Source organism: Eulemur rufifrons, chromosome 15, assembly GCF_041146395.1.
Source record: "Eulemur rufifrons isolate Redbay chromosome 15, OSU_ERuf_1, whole genome shotgun sequence".
Classification (NCBI taxonomy): domain Eukaryota; kingdom Metazoa; phylum Chordata; class Mammalia; order Primates; family Lemuridae; genus Eulemur; species Eulemur rufifrons.
The window spans coordinates 76000304-76022706 of NC_090997.1; the positions used below are offsets into that span (position 1 = coordinate 76000304).

General features: G+C 37.2%; 1 protein-coding gene across 2 annotated transcripts in view; it reads left to right on the forward strand.

Annotated features, from left to right (window-relative positions):
- Nucleotides 1-7572: 7572 nt before the first annotated feature.
- The window catches only part of TRMT11 (tRNA methyltransferase 11 homolog), a 49840-nt gene continuing 35009 nt past the window's right edge, over nt 7573-22403 (forward strand). The window contains exons 1-7 of one of the 2 annotated variants that reach the window (XM_069488317.1): nt 7573-7644; nt 13106-13171; nt 14051-14124; nt 16021-16102; nt 16191-16283; nt 16522-16656; nt 17409-17565. In XM_069488317.1, the coding sequence (XP_069344418.1) occupies nt 7573-7644; nt 13106-13171; nt 14051-14124; nt 16021-16102; nt 16191-16283; nt 16522-16656; nt 17409-17565 (679 nt within the window). The remainder of the gene's footprint in view (nt 7645-13105; nt 13172-14050; nt 14125-16020; nt 16103-16190; nt 16284-16521; nt 16657-17408; nt 17566-22403) is intronic. The other variant, XM_069488318.1, reaches the window with a different exon arrangement.

Here is a 22403-nt window from a genome sequence, read left to right on the forward strand (position 1 = left end):
TCCTTGAGTTCTGCTTCCCTTATTATTTACTTTACAATTGACATAAATGTCCAAATTTCATCTCATTCACTGAAGATGAAGAGAGGGATTTGGAAGTAGGAGTTTTGGGCTCTCAAAATTTGATTTAGAGGCTCTCCAGCACTGCTTTGTGATATAGCTTACTGAGCCACCTACACAGATTAACAGTTACAAGTTTCTATAAATCAGAATATGACTAACCTCAGGGAAGGAATTTTCAACAGATTCAAACTTTGAGTCTTTTACTGTGTGAACTTGCAATGATATAAGTGACAACATTATAACAATAACGTGTAAAGTATTTAAGGAATTCTCAAATGCTTTATGAACCTCTTCAAAAATGTGGTTAGCCAATTGATCCAATTTATGTAGGTTGATATCCTCTCATATAAGTTTTTCTTTGTTAGAAAACCTTTGGAAACACATTTTTAGTGGAGGTTGTCTTTTATTTATAAAAATTAATAATCAAATTACTACAATTAAAATCCACTTAGCCTTTTCAGTAGTCTACAAATTTGGTAACTCCCTAGCTATCTATAACACTAGTTCAAAACAAAGCTAATTCATAACCTGTCTTAAAATGTTTAAAGTGGTATTGAGAGTGTTGTTTATGCATGTTGTGATACTATTTATGTAATTATGTAATCGTAAAATTTTTATGATGAGCCATTTCAAACTGTGCTTACTTAGCTAGAAGAAAGTGAAATAAAAATGGAAAAATATGTCAGATTTGCCTGTCTGGACTTTTTTAATAGCACTAAAAACAGAAGTTCAAATGAAAAGTGTTTGATAAATTGGTTGATTACAAAGCATGAAAGGTTCACACTATAGAGAAGTGTAAACACACTTCTTTCATATAAAGAATTTAAGGTTAAGAGCACAGTCTTTATTATTGGCTCATATAGATTTTGATGTCAAAAAGTCATCTACTTGATGCCTACAACTTTTATTAATTTTTTTTTTTGAGACAGAGTCTCACTCTGTTGCCCAGGCTAGAGTGCCATAGCGTCAGCCTAGTTCACAGCAACCTCAAACTCCTGGGCTCAAGCAATCCTTCTGCCTCAGCCTCTCAAATAGCTGGGACTACAGGCACGCAACACCATGCCTGGCTAACTTTTTCTATATATATTTTTAGTTGTCCAGATAATTTCTTTCTATTTTTAGTAGAGACGGAGTCTTACTCTTGCTCAGGCTGGTCTGGAACTCCTGACCTCGAGCGATCCTCCTGCCTTGTCCTCCCAGAGTGCTAGGATTACAGGCATGAGCCGCCGTGCCTGGCCAACTTTTATTAATTTTTTAGTGTATACTAGGTAGAAGTACTCCAAGTCACTGAATTGAAGCTAATACTTGTTGATTTATCTGTTTATGAATCAGCTTTTATTTTAGAAGTATAAATACAAAAAAACAGATCTCTGATTCAGCTTAAATCAAACTTACTGAAAATATTTAAGTTCACCTTTGATGAAGGAGAATGAGATCCTCATTGTATGATTAGTTATTTAAAATCACCATAGGTAGAGATGGATCCATAATCAACAATGGTGCATTAATTAGACCAATCTCTAAGCCAAATATTTTTTGAGTAAGTATATTTTCTACTCATATAAAATAGGTATCTCAAGCTTAAAATATTCCTCCTCCCCAATCCATTCTTCTCAGTTTTCCCCATCTTTTAATGGCAAATCTAATCTTTTGTTACTCAGGCCACAAATCTTGGAGTCATCCTTGCCTCCTGTCTCTCACACTTCATATCTTGTCAGTAGTACCTTCAAAATTTACTCAGAATTTGAGCATGTCTCACCACTTCTTGTCATCTTGGCCAAGTCATCATCATCATCTCTCATCTAGATTATAGGAGTAGCTTCCTCACTATCTCCCTGCTTTTGTCCTTTTCCACCCTACTGTCTCTTCTCAATATTTACACTTTGGATAAACAGTATATGTATGCCTGTCTTCTGTCAGGCCCATAGATCCTAAATACTTTGCCCTCAGATACACACAAAAAGTTTAGGCACCAGGTGTCACCTTGAAGGGATCTGAAACAAAAATCAGTTCATTCCTCTCGGTGCCCAGTGTCTCTACCTTTTCAGACACTCATCTTCTCTTGCCTTGAATGTTGCTACAATCTCTTGACTAGACTCCATGCCTCTAGTTGCTCCCTTTCTAACATAGCCTTCATCAGAGTTCTTTCTAAATAACTGACTAAATTGCTTAATTGATCATGAAATTTTCTTGCTCACCATTTAATCTCAAGATTATTCATCAGCTTTTTCAGCTTTATTTCCTGCACTTGTACCCAATATGCTAGCCATTTTTACTACTACAGCTAAACTGAGCACACCTTTGAAAATCTGTTCACCCTTAAGTCCAAGTTCAAATGTCACTTCCTCTGTGAAGTTTTCTCTGATACTTCCCATCCCCGACTGCAGAAATATTGTTTCTTCAGCTTCAGTCCATGGTATTTCATTTTCCTAGCATAGACCTTATACAGTCTAGCCAAGATGTAATAGGATATCTCTTGCCACTGGATTTTGAGCTCCTTTGGAACTGGAGGATCAATTTTTAAATTTATCTTTGTATTCCCATTGGCTTAGCCCAGTGACTAATTCATATCATTCATATTAAAATACAGAAAATATATTTTAATCCTTGAGTCCTTTAAAATGTTACCATAACAAATCAAAATATGATGGAAGACTCTGATTTCAGTCAACTTTCAAACCCCAAAAGTATAATTTAGAGGTCAGCTGGATCTTCCTAGCCTATGTCCTTCATGGCAGTATCCATGACCAATAACACTCAAGTGTGAAACTTTTTTGTGTTTCAGAAGAAACCACCCACACCAGGCACTTCAAGCATTTAATAACCAAACGTTTATACGGCTATCATATAGCTCCTGCCATCTTGCTGACTCTCTCTTTTCCTCTACTGCTTCTCGGCTTACCTTTGGAACACATTTATCTTATTTTCTCATTAGACTTGTTTTAATTTTCTCTGAAGCCTTAGTTTTAGCCTACATGCTTGACCCACAGGAAATCACCCAACTTAAGTAGCCTTATTTTAGATAATTTCTCAGCTAAAGAGGTTCCCTCAAGATTCTCAACCCAGTTGGCAAGAGAGAAATATTTTCTTCTTGTTACATGTTCCTCTGAGAAAAATATTTGCAGCACTTTGCAAATTTATCACGTAAATTCTCTCCCCAAAGATGGGTAAGAAGACAACAAAATACGCTATTTATCTGTGTTACCCAGGCCTCCTGGGATTCAGAGCCCATCTATCCATCCCTCTTTTTCCCAGGCAGTTATTCTTAAACCTTAGTGTGCTTCAGAACCACTTGGTGGGCTTCTTTAAAACCAACTGCTAGACCTACCCCCAGAATTTCTGCTTCAGTAGGTTTGGAGGTGGGGGAGGATTTTGCATTTCTAAATGGTTTCTGGGTTGATATTGGTGCTCTCTCTCCTAGGACCACACTTTGATAATTCCTGCCATAGTGATTCTTAAATTTGGCTGCTCATTAAAATCAACAACTGAGGAGCTTTTAAAAATCTTTATGTCCAGGCCATACCCCAAATTAAATTTGAATCTCAGGATAGAGTCCAGGCCTCAGTATTTCAATAAACTCCTCAGGTAATTCCAATGTGCAGGTAATTTTGAGAATCTGTGTTCTGTGGTATTGAATGAAATTCCTTCTGGGGCTACACTCTCAAGAAAATCCCTTTTATGGGACCTGCCATGTTCTATGATACATATAATTTTCCTACTAATAGAAAGCAAGTAGGGGCAAGAGATGGGGATTACTGGGAATTGTGCTTAAATAAGAATCTGTGTGATTAAACAAGCATCTAGAAGGTAAGCTGCATACCTACTTTAAGTGAGAATGTAATATTTGCAAATTATTTGCCAGAAGCCGTTCTTTGTTTAGAAATAATTCTTGCTTCTTATATTTTAGGAAAGAAAAAGGGAAGGAGGAAGGGAGGGAGGAAGGGGGGATGAAAGACCTGGCTCAAATGAGGCAATGTGCTGTGATCCTTTATTATCTCTGGTTCACACCTTCTGCCAAGGAAAGTAATAAATGGGGTCCCATTCAAAGACATGCAAAGCCTCAGAAGCTGCAAAGCCTCAGAAGCTGCAAAGCTGAAGCCTGGAGCAGAGTGGATAAATCCAGGTCTGGCTTGGCCCTGTATTTGGAGCAGAGTAAAAGAAGAATGAAACCTTTTTGGTATCTTGCAATCTTGATGTCATTGCAAACAAAAGAATCAAACTAAGGACTGGTCCAGAGAGGCAATTTTGGCAGGCCCTAGGTTAGGATCCTTTCAGAAAACTTTGTATTTCAGCCACTTGCTGAGATATGAGGCAAGTTCTCTTCTGGTTTAGCTCAATCTGGCAGCCATCTTATGTTTGCCTGGAAATGTATGGCCCTTGATTATTTGAATCATAGCAGCATTAGAGTTTGCAGATGCCTAGGGAGAGAATGCTGAATCTCTAGCCTGTTTTCTTTCACATTTTTCTAAGCACAGAACCTCCTTCACAGATACCAAAGTAGAGGGCATAGTTTGCAACTAGGGCTTCAGGTTTGTTTGGGGCAGCCTTTTGACCAGAGAATAAGATCTACTTTTCTCCACTTCTAGAGATCTTGCTTGTTGGAAATTTGACCTCAAGGAGCTGAGTCATACTTAAATCAACTCAAGCTACTTAAGTCCGAATTCATTTCTCTGATTATTTCCTACTAGCCTCAACACTGAAGTGGCATGTTATAACCAAAGCTCAAAATTATCTTTTCCAATTCCATGTTCTTACTTCCCAGGAATGGCCTCTGGTTTTTTAATAATAGGTGGCTTACACCAGAGGCTTTAGTCCTTGTACAATAGCCACCTCACAGAAGGAGCCAAGTCTCTTAAAAGGTCTGTCCTAGAAAGATGGAACATGGATGGGGCTTTAGATCACTTCCCAGAAATCAGACCATGAACCTCCTTGTTCCTTACAGTACAAATTAAAAAAAAAAAAAAAATTGCAAGTCTCTAGATGCTAGTTTGACTACCAACTTCCAAAGTCCTGACTCTCCTGCTGCTCCTTAACCATTCTACTAAATTCAAAAATTTTGAATAGGTCTGGCTGTGAGTCTCTGGAAGGCAATTTAATTGATTTCAGAGTAGTTCCACACTAACCCTAGTGGCCTGCACAGGGTTAATCTCTACTTTCCCAGACCATGTATCCAACAGTTTGAGATTCTTTTTTTTTTTTAGACAGTCTCACTCTGTTGCCCAGGCTAGAGTGAGTGCCGTGGCGTCAGCCTAGCTCACAGCAACCTCAAACTCCTGAGCTCAAGGAATCCTCCTGTCTCAACCTCCCAAGTAGCTGGGACTACAGGCATGCACCACCATGCCCGGCTAATTTTTTCTATATATATTTTTAGCTGTCCATATAATTTCTTTCTATTTTTAGTAGAGATGGGGTCTTGCTCTTGCTCAGGCTGGTCTCGAACTCCTGAGCTCAAACGATCCACCCACCTCGGCCTCCCAGAGTGCTAGGATTACAGGCGTGAGCCACCGCGCCTGGCCAGTTTGAGATTCTTGATGTAGATGCTCTTCTGCTTATTTCCTGAGTGAAGATTGAGTATAGATTTAGTCCTGATCCTTACAGCAAAGGATCCCAGGTGAAAAATCAGAGAAACCTAATTCCGAGTTTCCTAGGCCCTGTTGTCTGATTTTCTGTCCCTACACAGCATCTTATTAATCCATGCATGAAAATCAGCAACTTTTTGATATTCCCTAAAAAGTTGCCCCATCAAAATTTCACGTTTGGTAATTTTACCTGAAGATTTGACAAGTTCTGCACTGCACCATCTTTCTCCTAACATTTCATTGGTTTCTATCCCACCTTGGCTTCTCTTCTCAAAGAGTAAACAACTTTTTCTTATCTCACAGAGTACTTTTATCTCCTTTCTGATGCCTTGGGACCAAGAGACTTCTATGCTCTTCAGAGACTCACCTCAAATGGACTTAAGACATTTTCCTAACAAAGGCAGATCTTTTGCCAATAGGAATTCTCATACGATTTTTTAAGAGAAGAAAAATGTCTTCCCTAAATGCCATTTATTACCCCACTCAATATGCCAGGTGTTATATTAAAAGCTCATAAACATTATTCCACCTAATCCTTTTAACAATCCTTTTCCATAAATGATATTATTCTATTTTTGATAAGAAAACTGAGGCTCAGAGAGATTAAAAAATTTGCTTAAGAGCATGTAGGTAGAGGCTGGGCACGGTGGCTCATGCCTGTAATCCTAGCACTCTGGGAGGCTGAGGTGGGAGGACTGCTTGAGCTCAGGAGTTCGAGACCAGCCTGAGTAAGAGTGAGACCCCATCTCTACTAAAAATAGAAATTAGCCAAATAACTAAAAAGAAAAAAATTAGCCGGGCATGGTGGCACGTGCCTGTAGTCCCAGCTACCTGGGAGGCTGAGGCAGGAGGATCACTTGAGCCCAGGAATTTGAGGTTGCTGTGAGCTAGGCTGATGCCACGGCACTCTAGCCCAGTCAAGAGAGTGAGACTGTCTCAAAAAAAAAAAAAAAAAAAAAAAGAAAGAAAGAAAGAAAAAGAAAAAGAGCATGTAAATGATGGAACTGAGGTTTGAATCTAAGATTGACACCACAGCCTATGTTCTTAATAACTAACTACAAGCATCAATTATGTTCCTGGCACATGGTGCTGGAGATATGTCGGATACTTACTTTTTTGAACTTTGTGCAATATCACAGTGGAATCAAAAGAAATATGTCTCAACATGGCAAAGGGCTCAGTACTCTCAAAAGCAATAGCATATATACATAGAATATCCAATGAAAATATGTTTTATAAACTATCTGTTACTGTGAAATCTGTGCTGGTGTGAATGGTTAGAAACAACTTTCATCGATGGCTCTAATTTACAGTTGGCTGTGGATTGATTGATCGTGTGAGTCTAACAAATAACACAACCTAATATTTCTTGCGGACTTACTTTGAAAAAGATACTGTTTGGGTTTCTGTTAGCATAGAGTCAACCATGAGAGATTATCTCGGTCCTCAAGAGCTTGTTCTAATTGGCGTATATGGCATGTGCTTTTGAAAAATTGTCGCAAAAATACAAAAAGCATACTAAATGTTAAATGAGTGGTCCAGAGAAGTCAGTCCCTGAAACCTGGGATGGTTGAAGTCTACACGGAAAAGGTAAAATTTCAGTCCAGATATAAAGAGTTGTAGAGAAAGTTGAAAGCACATTCCAGGTGGAAGGATCACTAGGAACTATAATGTTTTATCGCAACCTGGTCCTGAAAACAATGCAGCCGCTCACACGAGCTACTCGTTCTTGAAGACCCCTACGTGGCAGATAAGGGAACACCTCCAACTGCGACCCGGGTTCAGGCTCCGGGCGCGAAGAACGATGGGACAGGATTCGCTTCGCCGAGCTTCCGTTTCCGGTCCTAAGGCTCCGTCTCCGCGGAGACTTGCCTCTTTAGAGAAGAGGGTGGGCCCTCGCGCGGGCCGCGCAGGCGCACGGCGGGCAGCTGCAATGGCGCTGCCGTGCACCCTAAACAGGTATCTGCTGCTCATGGCGCAGGAGCACCTGGAGTTCCGCCTGCCGGTGAGCCCGTAGCGCCCTCTGCAACTTCCGACCGGAGAGGACAGCGGAGTGGAGTTGGTGTGGGGGTGGAAGTGACCTGCAGAGCTTGACGATGCTGGGATTCCGAGATCTGTGCTTGTCGGGGCAGATCACGCGTCCCCAGTGCAATCCTTTGGCCAGTTGGGCGGGGTGAGCTTGGCAGAGGATGTGTGAGAGAGAAGTCTGGCTAAGCATTTTCATTCATTCCTATGTCTGCGCGCCAAGTACCGGAGTCAGGCAGTTGCATATGACGGGTCCTCTCACTCCAGGAGCTTTTCGTCTAGCGGAGGATAGAGACATCTGACAGAAATGCAGTGTAGTGTTTTAACTCAGAATGTGCGAGTCAAACTCGGTGGAGGGGTTGGTGGTGGGAATTAGATGATAGAGAAGTTGGGAAGAGTGTTTTATTTATTCATTCAAGAAACATTTTCAGTGTGCCTGTAATCGAATGTGTGGACGCTAGGGATATAACGATGACAAAAACAGCGTCTTCCTTGAAGGAGCTTACTGTTTAGACTAACAGCTGAGCAGGCACATATCGCAGAATTATAAAATAATGTTGTTAAATGCAATGATAGAGAGATGCACAGGAGCATATGAGAGCATATAGAAGGGGAATCTAATCCATCCGAAGGGTGGGGGTATAACTACATGATGAGTGCAATGCGCACTGTCTGCGGAATGGACACGCTTGAAGCTCTGACTCGGGGAGATACAGTAGACTGCTCTTAATTAGAGCATAGAAGGGAAAGTAACAGATTGGTTAACGGTTTGAGGGGGACCTAGGGTCTAGGGGGGACTCCTTCCACAGAGAGATTGAGCTTGAGTGTGTTTATAGGCTGTAGGGAAGGGAAGAATGGATATAAGAGCACAGTGGGAGGTGTTACCCTTTCAATAGAAGGGGAGATTGGTCAAAGGAGAGTTTGGATGGGTATGGGGTAGTTGCCTGAGGGCCTGTTTTCTAGGTAACAGATGAGTTGAAGTTATTTCTTGAGAGATAGTAGGCCAGCAGTTGAATGGGGAAATTGAGAAAAATGGCAGAATTTAAAATAGTCATTGAAAGCAAAGGAGAGAGTTGTCAAGGCCAAGTAAAACCATTGAGTAGAGAAGAATACAGGTATTAGAGCAAAGCTGAAAGTGGAGATCACATATTTATATGATAATTGTGCAAAGATTCTGTGATTTTCTTCAGTATTGCTCAACTCATTGGCCTAAGGAGTATGAAAGAAGATTGTAGCATTGATTCACTATTAATGTTTTGAGTTTCATGGAGGAAATCATTTTTAATTAATTTTTTTTTTTTTTTTTTTTGAGACAGAGTCTCGCTCTATTGCCTGGGCTAGAGTGCCATGGCATCAGCCTAGCTCTCAGCAACCTCAAACTCCTGGGCTTAAGCAATCCTTCTACCTCAGCCTCCTGAGTAGCTGGGACTACAGGCATGCACCACCATGCCTGGCTAATTTTTTCTGTGTATATAATTTTAGCTGTCCAGATAATTTCTTTCTATTTTTAGTAGAGACAGGGTCTTGCTCTTGCTCAGAGCTGGTCTTGAACTCCTGACCTCAAGGGATCCTCCTGCCTTGGCTTCCCAGAGTGCTAGGTGTGAGCCACTGTGCCCGGCCTTAATTAAGTCTTAATTGATAAAGAAGATGTTCTATTAGTGAAGGGGACAGGAAAGCCCACTTCTTTGAGAAACAAAAGTAGGCTTAAAGGCACAGAGGCGTGGTTGGTTGGCAATTTGGGAGGCTTGGCAACAGAGGATGAAGTAGTGGGCAGTGAGACTAAAGAGGTGGTAGGATCCAGATTTGGGAGTTTTTTGATATCATTCCAAAGAGTTTGGATTTTGTTTTAGATTTAATGGGGAGCCACTGACTTTTTTTTTTTTTTTGCCAAGAAGTGACAGATCAGTTGTGTTTTAGAATGATAATCCTGGAGTACCAGAGAAAAGATACCACTTAGAGCAGCAATCCCCAACCTTTTTGGCACCAGGAACCAGTTTTGTGGAAGACAATTTTTCCATGGACCTAGGGGCGGGGGACTGTTCAGCATGACTTAGCTCATTACATTTATTGTGCAGTCAAACCTCTCTGCTAATGATAATCTGTATGTGCAGCCGCTCCCCAGTGCTAGCATCACCACCTCAGCTCTGCCTCAGATCATTAGGCATTAGATTCTCATCAGGAGCAGGCAACTTAGATCCCTTGTATGTGCAGTTTACGGTAAGGGTTTGCACTCCTGTGAGAATCTAATGCCACCACTGATCTGACAGGGCAGAGCTTATGCAGTGATGCGAGTGACGGGGAGCAGCTGTAAATACAAATGAAGCTTGACTGCTGGCCCTCTGCTCAGCTCACCTGCTACTCACCTCATGCTGTGTGGCCCTTTCTTTACAGGCCACAGACCAGTAGGGGTGTGTGTTGGGGGTGGGAGTTGTGACTGTAGACTTATACTAGAGTGAGACTTGGTAGAAGCCAAGGAGGGTGAGTGCCTGAAGTAAGGTAATGCAGTGAGAATGGAGTGACTAGGCTGTGCTCTCCAGAATCATATCCCTAGCACGTGGTGATTTTACCAGTTCTTGCCACTTAAATTCTTACTGTATTACCCTAGTGCCAGTTTAATCTTCCAGAAGCTCAGTTTGTTTAATGTCCTCATTGTCCCATGTATACAACTCCTTAGTCTGGCATTCAAGGCCCACCACTCCACCACTGCATGGTTCTCTTCATTCTCCCACTTCCCCCGAGTCCTTATTGCTGCTACAACTCACTCCCCATTAGTCCCTGAACGATGCCCTCCATTTTCCTGTTTTGACCTTTACTTTCCGTGCTCCCGTTAGTCTGGTTGGAGTCTTTCCTCTTTCATTCTTTGATCTATTGACTTTAAATAGTCAATATTCATTTAGATTTATCTATGTATTTATTTTAGGTTTATATTTTCCACATGATTCTTTTTCAGATCTGTAATTTCCTTTTTGTAGTTTTTCCTCCTCTGATGAAATTCTTAATTTTTGTCTTTTACCCCCTTCAGTATAGAAAGCATAGTTATGTTAAAGTTTGTGGCTGATAAAAGCGGTCCTGTTGGTCTGTTTCTATTGTTTATTGTTTCTTTTGGTTCTTTTTCATATGTGTTCTGGGTTATTTTTGAAATGTGTGCCAGATGCTGTATTTGAAAATGTATTTGAAGAAATAATTTAAGGCCTAGGATGATATGCATCTTCTTGAAGAAGATAGGACCACATAGGAGCATGAGTAATCTAGGATCACTTTAACTCATTTTCAGGCATTGAACTCTGTTTGTGTTCCGATTCCCACATACTCCCTAGGCTCTGTAGCTTTTTGGGATCCTAATCTGAATTGGGTGGTTTATCAAGTCTCCTTTGTCCCCCATGTGTGGCCCTATCATTTTTTTTTGTTTCTCTCCATCAGGTTGTCAGAAGGGCTGTTTACTCTCATATCTGCTTTTGGAATTGATAAATGTCTTAGGGAAAAAGTGGCTCCACCTCGGAATTTCTGTTCTGCCCTGGATTGTGGTTTGGTAATTCTTGATATTTTTCTGTGCCTTCAAGTAGATGTCCAGCTTTTCTAGCTCTTCTTAGCAGGAGGCTTAATCTGAATTACCTAGTTTGCCATCCCTGGAAGTGGAAGTCCTCTGTCATTGATTTAGATTCTTCCTGTTTTTCAGGGCTTAAGTCACCATGAAACATCCCTTCTAAAACTGAAGTAATCTTTTCCTCTCTTGTACTCTAATACTTTTTTGCTTTTACTTCTTTAAGAACATGTACTGTTTCACATCCTTCAGTTGTGAGGTTAAATGTTTTATTTCTCCTAGACCTTAAGCTCCTGAGGATAGATATGTGTTTATTTGTATGTAGCTCGTATTAGTTGCTTAATGTGTTGAGTTGAGTGAAATAGGATCCCTTCTGAGGAAGGCAGTTAAAAGGACAGACAGTCTGTACGTTTGGGCCCATCTACTGTAATAAAACTGGTAGGCAACAAAGCTGTAATGAGAAGCTGCCTTTGTGAATTAAAATGTGAGATTAGAAATGTGTGGTCCAATTTTACCTCTGATAGAGTTTAATTAGGGCCAATTTTAGTTAGCAGCTGTCTTATTGTACTAAAAGTAAAGTTTAGACACCTGGATTTTACTGCTGGTCCTGAAATAACCTAAATGGCTGAAAAAGTGAGTGGCGGAAATAACTGAAAAGTTCATGGGAGTTAATGTATCACATGTGCCCCAGATCATGCCACATTTGTATATCCAATGCTCAATATAAATTCTCTTTTGTTCCTAATGTAGGAAGATTCTTAACTGGAAAGTGAATTTGCCATACAATTAATGAAAATCTTATGTTTTGCTTTGCCAAGTTGGTGATGGAGTAGTTGAAACATGTTTTGCTTTTAAATTTGAAACTGAGGTTATCATACTTATACTCAATTTTAAGTGGTTGCTTAAGTTTTGGGTAGTAGAACTAATGCTATGCCATACAACTTCTGATAATCCATCACTTTTAGGATCTTTGTGTTCTAACCTGTTGCTGATTTTTAACAGTGTATTTCAGATGCAGCCAGCAAACTTGGGTGTTTTAACTTGGTTATGGTTGGATGTATTAAATGTAAAGCTGATTCTGCAACACACTTTAATATAAAGTGATCTTGGAGTGGGGAACTTCCTGGTCTGGGTATATATTTAAATTTTAATGGCTGTGGCTCATGGTGGGCTTGGTATTAAAATAAAGACTCCTCTGGTTGGGAGGAAAGAGGGTTGTCAGCAGCCAATAGTGGGGATATTTACTTATTATTGGGTTGCTTCCTCCATAAGACCTACACAGAGGAGTGGGATTCTACTTTCTTTATGTTATTTAAGGAGATAATTTGTTGGTAGTACAAATCATAAAATTTGTATAGTCATCTTGTGTTTATCAATATAAAGTGATGGCTTCAAATATATATATACACACACTATCTGAACAGATTTTAAGTTTGCATGCATGACACTTTTAAAGTATCTACTGAGTTAGTTTGCTTTCTAGTTCTGTAACTTCATCCAGAAAGAAGGGGAGTTTAAGTTAATGTATTTGTTAAATCCAAGTGATGCTCCCTATTTATTTATTTCCAAGCATCCTCAAATCATCTGTTTAATTAGTCATTTCATTTTTATTGATCACTTGTCAGATTTACTAATCTGTAGTTTCTGTAACCTATTTTTTCCCTTTTCAAAATCAGGACTCTTCCGATGAAGTCTTTGGCAACTCTCCTGTTATCTAAAATTTCTCAGAAATTGTTTAACCATGGTTATTACTATTAAAGTTTTTCAGAACCCTGAATCATAATTATCTGATGTTGAAACTTAAATGCCTTAGGTAGATCATCAGCCCACTTTTTAAAAATTTTTTAATAATCTTACACCTGTGTTAAAATGTATTCTTTCTATAATATTTTCAATATAGGAAATAAAGTCTTTGCTTTCACTTTTTGGAGGTCAGTTCACTAGCAGTCAGGAAACTTATGGAAAGGTAAGTTGAGTTTTCATTAGATGATATGTATATTTATAATTAGAACCTTGGATTTGAAGAGAAGTGCTTATTTTAAATTCATATTTGTGTGCTTACTTGTATTTGTTTCTAAAGACACTGGAGTAAAAAGGATTATTTTGAAAAAAATGTGGTTTTGGAAAATATTTCTAATATTCATTTATTTGATTAGTTTTTAATTGAACAGTTGTACCATAATTTTTATCTGTCCTTTTACTGAAAAAAGGGCTGGCTTCTGTTGATGTGTATTTAGAATGAGAATTTAGAATTTAGCTGAATTTTGGACTTATATTGGGAAACATTTTAAAATTTGATATTGTTCATTGTGTAAGATTGTGAGTTTATGAGATTTATATTTTGTATTTGTAGTTTGTCAGTATATTAGAGAAGTTTGGAAACTAGAAAAAAAAATCATTCACAGTTCTTCCTCCTTGACATGATTTATAATTTGTGGATACTGCCTTGCAGTTTTTTTTTTTTAATGTACTTTTTTTCCTATTGTAGTGTTACTTACCATGGATGTAAGAATATTTGATCTGACTTTAACTAAAATAAAAGTTGCTCCCATAGCAAAAAATCAAATTAGGATAATATAGTACAATCTAAGAACACTTTTATAAATGACTCTATAAATGAAAGTATCAGCAAATTAAATTTAAATTTAGGGTTAATTTTGTATTTTTCCTTTGGTGTAGTTTGACTATAAAAATCCCTAAATTTAAATTTAATTGTACTATATTATCTTAATCAAGTATTCTTACATGAAAGTAGAAATTGGAATTTCTCCTTATTCATATCTTGAATAAAAGCATATGAAGCCATGTAGCCACTTAGAATTAAGTTGTATGTTATTTCTTTCAGTCACCATTTTGGATTCTTAGCATTCCCTCTGAAGAAATTGCAAGAAACTTAATGAAACGGACAGTGTGTGCAAAGTAAGAGAAACTTACGTTCTCCTGTGTGAGTGAACACGTACTGGGAGCTCAGTTTAGGTTGCAGTTACAAGCTCCTGCCACTGGGTGGCGGTGGGGGAACAGAGGAGACTTATCTGCTGAACCTGAGGGTGAGAGATCTCAGTGGGGGAAATGCAGAAACACTTTAGAATAATTTTTTTAAACTTCCCTATTCGCAGCAGTATAGTATGAGATGTAAATGCTATGTTCTTACATAGGATATATGCCACATTTAATTGTAACCAGAGTATTGAAAATACTTTTCTTATAGTTGGTTTTTATTTGGATGAGCATTTTGTGACGTGTAAGATGACAAAAAGTGGAGACTGGCATGAAATATATTTTACTGTTTTATTTGTTAGAGAAAGGAATTCTGATAATATCACATCTTGGTATGAATTAATGTAATGATGTTGATCATTTATCCTGAGTGTTTCTGGATGTTATCATTGGTATGTGCTCTTTTTTTTTCCTTTTCTTTCATTTCTTTTTTTTTTCCACTATTGGAAAATTTTCGGTCATCAGATTTGAAAACTAAACTGCATTTTCAACTAACGTCTTAAAGATGGAACAGCTTGTGTTATCTTTGAGCTGCTTTTTTTCCTGAACATTTTGGCAGATTGCTGAAAACTTTCTTTTCCTTAGAAATTATATTTGATAACGCAATGCCAATACAAATTTACATCTATCTAGTTTTGTTAACATGGTTAGTAATGCTTTATATTGTCATATGTAATTGCTGTTATTATTAAATTGGATACAGTCCCATATTTAGTTAACTTCATCCTGTTGAGAACTACCTGGAGCTCTAAATCTAATCTCTTAAACTGAAACTTGTTAATAAGTCTTATTAAATAAAAATGACTAGAAAACAGAAACATAACTAAAAAACACCCTTTGAATAATTACTATTTCAGATTTACATATTAAAATTTATGGCTCTAAGAGGTGTCTGAATTCCAAAGGTCTAGCTTATTAGGTTTAAGATAGCTACTTGAGTACTGAGAACTTGTATACTTCTTTCAAAGCTCTTATTTTCTGATGCATATATTTGATTAAGGTATGATTAATAATTGTATAATACTTACATAATCATTTCTTTGGTTGCTTTTTATTCTCTGTATATTTCGTGTAACTGAGGTATACCTTCAATGATAGCTAAGTAAGAGTGCTATTACTGCAGAGGCCTTCTCTCTATAAATTCAGTAGATAGAAAAGGAGGAATTTGTTTTCAAAGGATAAAATTCATGATCTAATTGTAACATCAGTTGTACTAGAAGGAAATAGACTTTTTTAGATTCAAAGCTAACTTAAATTTAACTTTTTCTGTGGTAGTTTAGGGATTGAAAGTTCATTTTAATTATTTTTAACGTGAAATATGTTGAGCATAACACAAAAAGTGAAAAACATAGCAAGCACCTGGGTACTTACCTTGTTAGATCTCAATATTTTGAGTCACTTAGTTATTAAATGTTACTAAATCATAGCTAAATATTAATATTATAGTAACATTTTAGTCTGATCATTGTTCTTTTTGTTTTATGGAGAAGACACAGGGGAAAATTGGATTTTCTGCAGGCTTATTACCCATTTCATTAAAATAACTAAGTGATTTTATAGCATCATTTGTTATAGTATAAAAATATGATGAAAACTTGGAAAACTCCTGACTTATATTGAATTTCCTCAATTTCTCTGTGTGGTTTGGATTTAAGATATATTTGTTTCCAGGATACAGATTTTTCATCTATAGCTTAGAAAACATAGATGATAATTGTTTTAGTGGAGTGGGTGCAACAAACTAATAAAATAACTGTCATGTATTACTGTGTGCATTGAGCTCTTTCCGGAAGTCAGTAATAATCATTTATTTTCTAGGTCTATATTTGAGCTATGGGGTCATGGAAAATCTCCTGAAGAGCTGTACAGTTCTCTTAAAAATTACCCTGTGGAGAAGATGGTACGTAGTGAAATGTAGTTTTATATTGGGATACGTGCAGACTCCGTAGAATTATTAAGCTTAAAAAACTAATTTGCTTTTCTTTTAGGTTCCATTTCTACATTCAGACTCTACATATAAAATAAAGATTCACACATTTAATAAAACATTGACACAAGAAGAAAAAGTCAAACGAATAGATGTAAGTGAATTTATCAAAAACAAAAAACCTACAGGATTAATGTAGTCTAGCCATTGTTGATAATAAGAATACCTAATGTCTGTTAAGTGCTTATTTTGTACCATATTTTGTGCTAAGTGTTTTTCATGTTTTATCTCATTTAATGCTGACATTAAACTTACAAGGTAGATATTATTAGATGAGCACTATTTTTCTTTGTAAATTTTTATAGAACATTAGAATTACTTTTATTTTTTAGGCACTTGAGTTTCTGCCATTTGAAGGAAAAGTGAATTTAAAGAAGCCACAACATATATTCTCTATTTTGGAGGATTATGGTTTGGACCCAAATCGCATCCCTGAGAATCCACATAATATTTATTTTGGTAGATGGGTAAGCAAGTATTCTTTCTACTTATTTTAGTTTGTTTCTTTAAAAGCTAAATGTTAGGTCTTTGTTTTTGACTCTTTGTATGTAGAACTTTAAAGCAGCTGAAGAGTCAGAACTACTGTATGGATTAAAATCAGTTAGAGTACATGATTATGTTCATAGGCTTTTTTTTCCCCCAGAGCTTCCTATGAAGTACAAGAGGCTTGCTAGATTGTTAGATACAGGGCTGAGGGAGGGTGTGTGATGTACCCGGAAATATTAAAACAAGACTTTTCAGATATCTGGACTGCTTTTTTGATAAAGCAGAGAAAAGGCAGAATGCTGTGATAGTTGAGGGGTCTCATTTGTGGAGATCTCCAATCTAGGTCTTCCATTCTGAGTATAAATAGAATTACCGTAGAGCACTTCTGCCCATTTCTCTAAGGCTGTGAGTGAGTGAATGGAAGCTGTGACTTATGTTAGAGACTATTGTTATTTAGGAGAAAAAAGAAATGGGCAAAGTTTACTACTTACTAACCCCTGGAATAATTGCATTCAAATTCAATTCATATTTGGTTTGGAAACACAAAGTAAATGGAAAGACATTAAGAAATAAAAAGTTTTGTACATAACGACCACAAGCACATTATTTTCAAGGAACAAGTTTAGAGTGGTAGTCGAAAGAAATTCTTGTCAGCAAGATACTGTGGTTTTATTGTGAAGGATTATCTCAAATCTGTATGGTTATACTAACTGGAGAAATGTCTCTGATCTAGATTGCAGATGGACAGAGAGAGCTTATTGAGTCATACAGTGTCAAAAAGAGACTCTTTATTGGAAACACAAGCATGGATGCTGGCTTATCATTCATCATGGCTAACCATGGAAAAGTGAAAGCAAATGATATTGTCTTTGATCCATTTGTTGGAACAGGTATTTTTATTTAACTGTTAAGCTAGTATAGAGATGTTGCTTTTGTATTAGTGAAGCCCATAGCAATATTTTTGCTAAAAGGTTAAATGTACAGAATAATCTTTTGATTATCACTGGATAGTGGCTAAGAGACAACCACATACTTGTGTAATAAATAGCCAGTGTTTAACACTTTTGCTACTGCAGTGATTATGCAGATAGAATTTTGTGGGTATTATTCCAAGTAAACCACTAGGGGGGAGCATACATCTAATTTTTTAAATAGCAGAACTTTCAATATTACACATTGTAGAAATGTTGTAAAGCTGTATAGTTTATATGGATAGGAAAACCCTTGGTGGGGAAGAGAGATTGGAATAAGATAAAAAAAAATGGGTTCATCCTTTTAAGTTAATAACCATATATTTAGATGGAAAAATAATGTATTCTGTTTTTGATTTGGTTTGTGGAGGTTTATAAATAGGTATGAAAATAAGAAAAGTGATGAAATATGGGCTAGAAGCCACTGTGGCAATGAGCTTGATTCTGTGTGCACTTGATTGGGATGCCCTTGTAATTAACTTTGTGTGGAAGTCCTAAAACGCCAAGTTTATTTCATCTGACTCTGAAGATGTTTTTCCCTCCTTCAGCTCATTTTGCTTGATCTTGCCCATATGACACCCAGGGAGTACTCACAGTTAGGTTTGTCTGGCCTAACCCATTGTGGCTTAGTTTGTGGTCGGAGCCTCTCCCTATAGCCATATTTCCCTTTAAGCATTGATGATGCAAAGCTAACATTTGTTGAATAGTAAATGTGTCAGGTACTATGCTATGTACTCCAATATTACTATCTAATTTAATTCTTATAACAACTAGCATGGAGATACTTTTAAAAATTTTCTTGATGAGATTATGGCACTGAGAGAGGTTAAGTGGCTTGGCTAAGATTATGCAGCCATATATGTTTCATAGGATTCAGACTCAAGCAGTCCAGCTCTAGAGCTCATTCTCCTAACTGCTGTCATGGAGCTGCCTCTCTCTGTTTTAGGATCTGCCAGCCAGCTATTAGACCATACCCTAACTTGAGGAATATGACCACACAGGATTAGGAGGAAGTAGTATCAAGGTTGAGATTTCTAGCTGATGAAACGATTTCTTGTGTTTGTTGCTGTTGAATTAATTCATTTGTGAGTCATTCTTCTCCCACTCTACTAGTGTCTCCATACCGTCCATCCCAACATACTATCTTTTCTTTCCCATCCTCATTATCCTGAATGTCTCCCCCCACATTTTAAACTTTTTATTGGAAATAATGCTACACTTATAGAAAGTTACAGGAATAAAAACAGAACAAAGAATGTCCATGTATCTTTAACCCAGCTTAAGCTATTATTAATGTTTGGCCTCATTTGCTTTATCATTTGTTCTATTTATATTTATATACATAATATTTTCTTTGCTGTATCATTTGAGAGTTACATCCATCATCTCCCTTTACTCCTCAAATACTTGTTTCTTAAGAGTGATGTATTTTCTTATATAACCACAGTATAGTTTTCAATGTTAGTAAATGTATTAATACACTACTTTAATATTTATATTCATATTCTAATTTTGTCAGTTGGCCCCATGATGTCATTGATAGCATCTTTTTCCCTTTCTGGTGTAGGATCAGGTGTTATATTTTATTGTTAGTGTTTCTTTGATCTCTTCCATTTGGAACATAGGCAAAGACTTTTTTTTTAAATTAAATTTGTACTTTTGAAGAATGCTATCTCTCCTCCCTTTATTTTTTATCTAGAATGTTTGTTTCTTATTTTGGGTTGTTTGATGTTTCCTCATGATTTGATGTATCCTCATGATTTGATGTAGGTTGAACATTCCCAGGTGGACAAAATTGGTGATTTTGTATCCTCATGGTATATATACGATAGCTCTCTACCCCTCACTGGTAATGATAATTTTGATTGGCTAGTCAAGGTTGTATTTGATTTTTCCACTGTATGATTACTGTTTTTTTTTTCCCTTGCAGTTGTTAAGCAATCTGTAGGGAGACACATTAAGACTATGTTAATATTTTGTTCCTTATCCAAACCCCCCTCACCTCTGTCAGGGTGTCCATTGATGATTCTTGCCTGAACCAGTCTTTACTTTGATGGTTTCAAAGGGATAATTTTCTAATTCTAGCACTCCCTCTATAGTTACCAGTTAATACTCATTATTGTGTTGTAAGCAAGAGCCCTTTCTTCTCTTCCACATATTTATTTATCTACTTATTATTCATATAAACAAGTGGTTCCTGCTTTCCCCCCCCCGTTGGCCTATAATTGATTATGTTCGTTAATTATTTGGTTGCACAAATTGTCCCAGATTTGCCCAGTGAGAGCCCTTTCACATTGGATCTGTATTTTGTTTAGAGCACTTCCTTACTTTCTGACTTCTCTTCTACTTGTTCAAGCTGTGGCATCAGTCATTTCTCCAAGGAAGCCTTCTTTCTTTTAGTAGGGAGGTGGTATTAGAGACCAAGATCTGGGTTCTAGACCCTCTCAGTGGACAAGCCAGGAAACATATATATATGTGTATATATACAAAATGTGTATAAGTGCATATGCAAGTACACATGCATGTATTCCTACTACTGTGTGTATATGTGCACATATGAGTGTATGCAAATATTTTAGAAATTGTGAATTTGCACATATACTACAAATTACAGTCTAACTTTATGGATTTCTTTTTGCCTATCCCATACCATATTTATATACATCTTCTTCCACAATAAGGACCCTGGTTCCTATCAACATCAACACATTTACTCTTTTGCTCATTCCTATAATATTTCTAAAATAGTTTCAAATTGCTTTGCTCATCTGTTTCCAAAAAATCCTGTTAAAAAGAGTTTAGGATGTATTTTCAGTTCTCTATCCTAAGGAGAAATAAAGTCAAATACTGTGCTTGCCTCTTTTCCCTTTCCTTTAAAATTCTGTTGGGTTTATTTGTTCCAGTTTTCCTTCAGTTTTAGTTTGTTGTTGTTGTTTTTCAAAACAAGGCCTTGCTCTGTTTACTCAGGCTAGAGTACAGTGGCATCATCATAGCTCACTGCAACTTCATACACCTGAGTTCAAGTAATCTTTCTGCCTCAGCCTCCTGAGTAGCTAGAACTATAGGTGTGCACCATCATAGCCCTATTTTCCATAGAAAAATAATTTTTCTATTTTTTTTGTGGAGACGTGGTCTCACTATGTTGCTTAGACAGGTCTTGAACTCCCAGTCTCAAGTGATCCTCCTGCGTTGGCCTCCCGAAGTGCTAGGATTACAAGCGTGAGCCACTGCACCTGGCCAGTTTTAGATTTTTATCTCCTGCCTCAACATTCCTTGTTGATTTACTTTTATTTTTAACTATATTTAAGATTAACTTGCTTTCAAAAGTCAGAACTACACCAGAAGGTGAACTCAGAGGAGTGCCACTTCCTTTTATATCCCTTCCATCCTGTTCCCCCATCTCTAATAGGTGACGAACTTCATCATTTTCTAGTTGATTCTTCCTATCTTTCTTTTTCTAATGATAAGCAGATATATACATTTTTTTATTTTCACTTCTTTCTTATGCAAAAGGTAGCATACTGTATACGCTGGCTTTAGCTTTGCTTTTTTAACTTAATGGTATTTCTTGGAAATCCCTGCCTGTCAGTTCATAGACATTGTTCTTTTTTATACTTTTGCTCCATGGGTGTATATACTGTAATTTATTCAAACAATCTCCTATACTTGTATGTTGGTACTTTCCAATAATTTATAGTTAGAAATCATGCTTGCAATGAATAACCATATGAATACATACCTTTGTAATGTTGGAGATACAGCACTAGGGTAAATTTCTAGAAGTAGGATTGCTGAGTTGAAGAGTATATGCACAGGTAGTTGTTACATATTGCCAAATTCCTCTTCAGGATACTATTTTGGATTCCTGCCAGTATAGGAGAGTCCCTGTTTTCCCACAGTCTCACTAGCAGAATATATATGGTCAAACTTTTGAAGTTTTGCGAATTTATTGGGTGAAAAATGGCATCTCAATGTAATGTTCATTTGTCTTTCTTTTATGATGAGTGAAGTCTAACAACTTTTATATTTTAAGGGCCATTTTTATGACTTTTTTTTTGAATTGTCTATCATGTCTTTTGCCCATTTGCTATACAACTTTTGGTTTTTTCCTCTTCATTTTTAAAGGTCCTTTGTAAGTAAAGGACATTATTCCCTCACCCCCTTTTTTTCCTTGTGATATATGTTGCAAATATTTTCTCCCAGCTTGTCATTTATTTTTTGACTTTGCTAGTAATTGCTTTTTGCCATGCAAATTTTTCCTTATACCCAAGGAGTTCAGCTATGTTTTCTTTTAGTACTTTTGTAGTTTTGTTTTTTCCTTTTAGATCTCTGGTCCATTTGGAGATTGTTTTCTTTTTCTTTTTTCTTTTTTTTCTTTGAGACAGGGTCTTGCTCTGTCACCCAGACTAGGGTGCGGTGGTCTCATCATAGCCCACTGCAACCTCAAACTCCTGGGCTCAAGTGATCCTTCTGCCTCAGCCTCCCAAGTAGCTGGGACTATAGGCACATGCCAACATGCCTGGCTAATTTTTCTAGTTTTTTGTAGAGACAGGATCTTGCTCTTGCTCAGGCTGGTCTTGAGCTCCTGGCCTCAAGGAATCCTCCTGTCTCGGCCTCCAAAAGTGTTAGTATTACAGGCGTGAGCCAGCTGAGATTATTTTTTCATATAATGTGAAGAATGGATCTAACTTTTTCTAAATGCTAATGCCTTTATTAATCCTTAATCTTGTTCTTAGACTTTAAAAACTTTTTCAGTG